The sequence below is a fragment of the Drosophila tropicalis genome, unplaced genomic scaffold (assembly GCF_018151085.1).
Source record: "Drosophila tropicalis isolate 14030-0801.00 unplaced genomic scaffold, ASM1815108v1 contig_867, whole genome shotgun sequence".
In the NCBI taxonomy this organism is placed as follows: Eukaryota; Metazoa; Arthropoda; class Insecta; order Diptera; family Drosophilidae; genus Drosophila; species Drosophila tropicalis.
Window position 1 is genome coordinate 1,145,227 of NW_027173362.1, and position 3,048 is coordinate 1,148,274.

At 42.5% G+C, this 3,048-nt stretch overlaps 1 protein-coding gene across 1 annotated transcript; it reads right to left on the reverse strand.

Annotated features, from left to right (window-relative positions):
* Positions 1 to 551: 551 nt before the first annotated feature.
* Positions 552 to 2,243, reverse strand: LOC137583580 (uncharacterized). Its single transcript, XM_068298666.1, has 2 exons — positions 1,418 to 2,243; positions 552 to 1,360 (listed from the first exon to the last, which is right to left on the reverse strand). Exons 1-2 carry the CDS (start codon positions 2,167 to 2,169, stop codon positions 697 to 699), a joined length of 1,416 nt encoding a protein of 471 aa, XP_068154767.1. The 5' UTR covers positions 2,170 to 2,243; the 3' UTR covers positions 552 to 696.
* Between the last annotated feature and the right edge of the window lie 805 nt (positions 2,244 to 3,048).

Genomic DNA, 3,048 nt, shown 5'->3' on the forward strand with positions numbered 1-3,048 from the left:
TTTTGAAGCATTTGAAATTCTTGTATTTTGTTTCCATGGTTGCAATGAACGTCTTGGAATCATTGCAATCATACTTCATACTTTTTTTCATGAGTAATGTTTTTCTTAGCGGTAGCAATTGATGCTGATCTTAACATAGAGCTGACTGAATTACATTTACTTTAGAGAATAATGACAGCATGCGCTATTGATGCTGCGATCGGCATTAGTTGGACCGTTGCGTGGTCAGAGGTTAACCACTAATGTAATAGCTATGCCCTACACTCCTAGGCTCGTAAGGACAGGCCCGGCATTAGCCTTCGAGCGTTGCTTTATACCCTTGCAAAAAGCATTTCCGACCGTATGAAGTACATATATTCTTTCGTTCATATAGCCAAGTCCGTCCGTCCGTATCACATCCAAATACCTGATGAATGAATATGCCAAATTTGATCGGATAACGGTAATTACATAGCTTTCAAATAAACATATCATAACCATGACCGCGTTTTCCTCTTTGAGGCCTTTAGGTAAGGGAACAGTAACAAAAAAACTGGCAAGGGTATACGAACTTCGGCGCGGTCAATGGTTTTATTACTAACGTAACTTATTGTAAAATGATTTGGCACTTTCATGAAATGTATGGTCGGGGTTTTGTTATTGATAAAAACTTTTTATGGTTTCAAGGAGAAGGCGGAAAGTGTGTGTAGTTGAGATTTACTTGCGGCTGCGATGCATCTGAATCCCGTCCATATTGTTTAGACGCTGACGCAAAGCCCGCTGAGCGATCGATGGGGGAATTCCATGTCTGCGCTTCCGTGCCAATGTTGTCAATCTGGAACCTGCGTTTGGTAGTGTCTCCACCTGATCGTTGCTACGATGCGTTGGTTTTTTTGCTGTTGAGTTGAGACTACGATTTACTGGTGATTTTCCTGACACCTGGATTAGCCAGCGGTCCCAGGCCATTTGCGACAGACGTCGTCTTTCTTCTATTTCAGCGTCACGATCGGACTGTTCGCGGCGTTTGAGTGAACGCAGACGATCTTCTTCAATAGCCTTGTTCCTTTGCCATTGCTGGACTCGGGATTCCCTTGCCTCTGTGCTAGTGCGGCAGCTGCTTAAAGTGCGAGGACTCCAGGGCCGAGCTCCTGCCATCACCTGCATATGGGGCAGATACTGATAATGATTTATGTCTGCGCTTACCAGTGAGCCCCTTAGCTGGTTGCCGCTATATGACGCCTTGTGTTGACGATTGGCCCTTTGCTTAGATGCCAACCACTCGGTATAACATTTCTCTGACATTTGCTTGCGGACCTCCTCGGCGGCAGCCAAACGATGTGCATCTCGACGTCGCTGACGCTGATGTTGATATGCCTGTTTTCTGAAAGTGAAAAGTGTTCCTTTTATTTCAAATTTGCCTGGTTAGGTTGTTTTGTACCTTTTATGTGTTAACCACTCATCATAGGTCATACTGTTACGTCTCTTTTTGGCCAATTGCAGAGTGCCAGCACTCTGAGAGTGCCCAGCCCCATAGCTATGAGAGTCCAACCAGCATTCATTGATACTGCTACTGCAAGCAGAACTACTGAAGCTTGAGCAATTCGCCATTTCTTCAATGAATTCTGCTTGAGCCGACAATATCTGAGGTGGAGCCGACACAGTATCCACTGTTGGCAATAGATTATCTACTGCTACTGTTGGTAAATCCAAGTTTGAATTGGTTCGTCGAGGTTGAGTGACTGCTCGTCTTGGATTGGACACCGCCTGACGCATTTTTGGCGACTTCGAATGAGATCGTCGCGATGGCATTTCCAAAATTTTTGGTGGCTTTGAACTAAATTTATTATGATGTTTGATTTCAATTGAATCCGCTTGTCTTGGAGTTTCTTCCAATGATCGTTTGACGTCGGCACCAGCTGTTATCCGTTCTGCCGGCTGACGTCTCCTTAGATGCAAACGTATCACATTGTAAGCACTGTCCGTTTGAGGTGCTTCTGGACCTACTGATTCCGGGATTTGCAATAAATTATTGATGGCCTTGTATTGAATGTCCATATTGTTAGTCAATGGCGTTTTGCAACTCGTGAAGCTCGACTTTAGTGGCTCCGAATCGATTCGTTCAAGTGCCATTAAAGTTGAACCACATGGCTCCAAACTGCCAGAAGTGATTTCTGTATTTGGATTACTCATGATTTTGAAATTTGGAAAGGTTTTAGATTACAAATGTGTTAAAAACAAAAAACTTTTCAGCTAACCAAAATATGAATTAATTTAATTAGTTTGTTGACCTAAAAACAAACCTATTGACGTATTATTCCATGTTTTGATGTGAATTTATTTTTCTTTCTCGTGTGGAGTGTGCTTCATCACAAGTGGGATTAAGATAGAAATTCTTATCTCGAAGTATCCTTCCTTCGCAAGATCCGCTGCCCAACCCTATGTGAGGTGAATCTGAAAAATTAATGCTTTCCCATTCGTTTCCCATTAACTTGACATATTTTTTGTTTTTTTGTTGGCGTATGAAGTATTTTTCTTGTATATTTTTAGTTTTATCTCTGTACCATAACGTTGAAATGATTAAAAAGTAATTAAACTATTGAAATGAAATACTCTTCCTATGCAGAGCTAGCGAGTGCTGGACGAGGAACGTCTGCTACCTATTAAAGTTTTCTCTCCGGGTGATTCTCGACAAAGTAGTGATAGCCCAACCTCCAGGGCAGAAGGTAATCCAGACTACGGGTCCAATTCACCGTGAAAATCGTAAATATTAAGCCAATTATCGATTTAACAACATAACGACAATTGAGCTTAACTTGCGAAAACAACCCCGGGTGATTCTTATATACATTGACAGCAGCCGGATGGGTTATATATCTGCCTTCCAAAAACTCCAATTGGTAACAGACTGGATCCCAGATCATAAACATTAGGAACTGAGTGCTTAAGTACAGCAACACCATTTCCAATACGTACTGCCATGCTCTGACTATGGTGGGCAAGTTGGCCACACGGAAACAATGAAGCCACATCACGGCGGACAGCAGTATCATGGTGCTTGGAATATCAGGG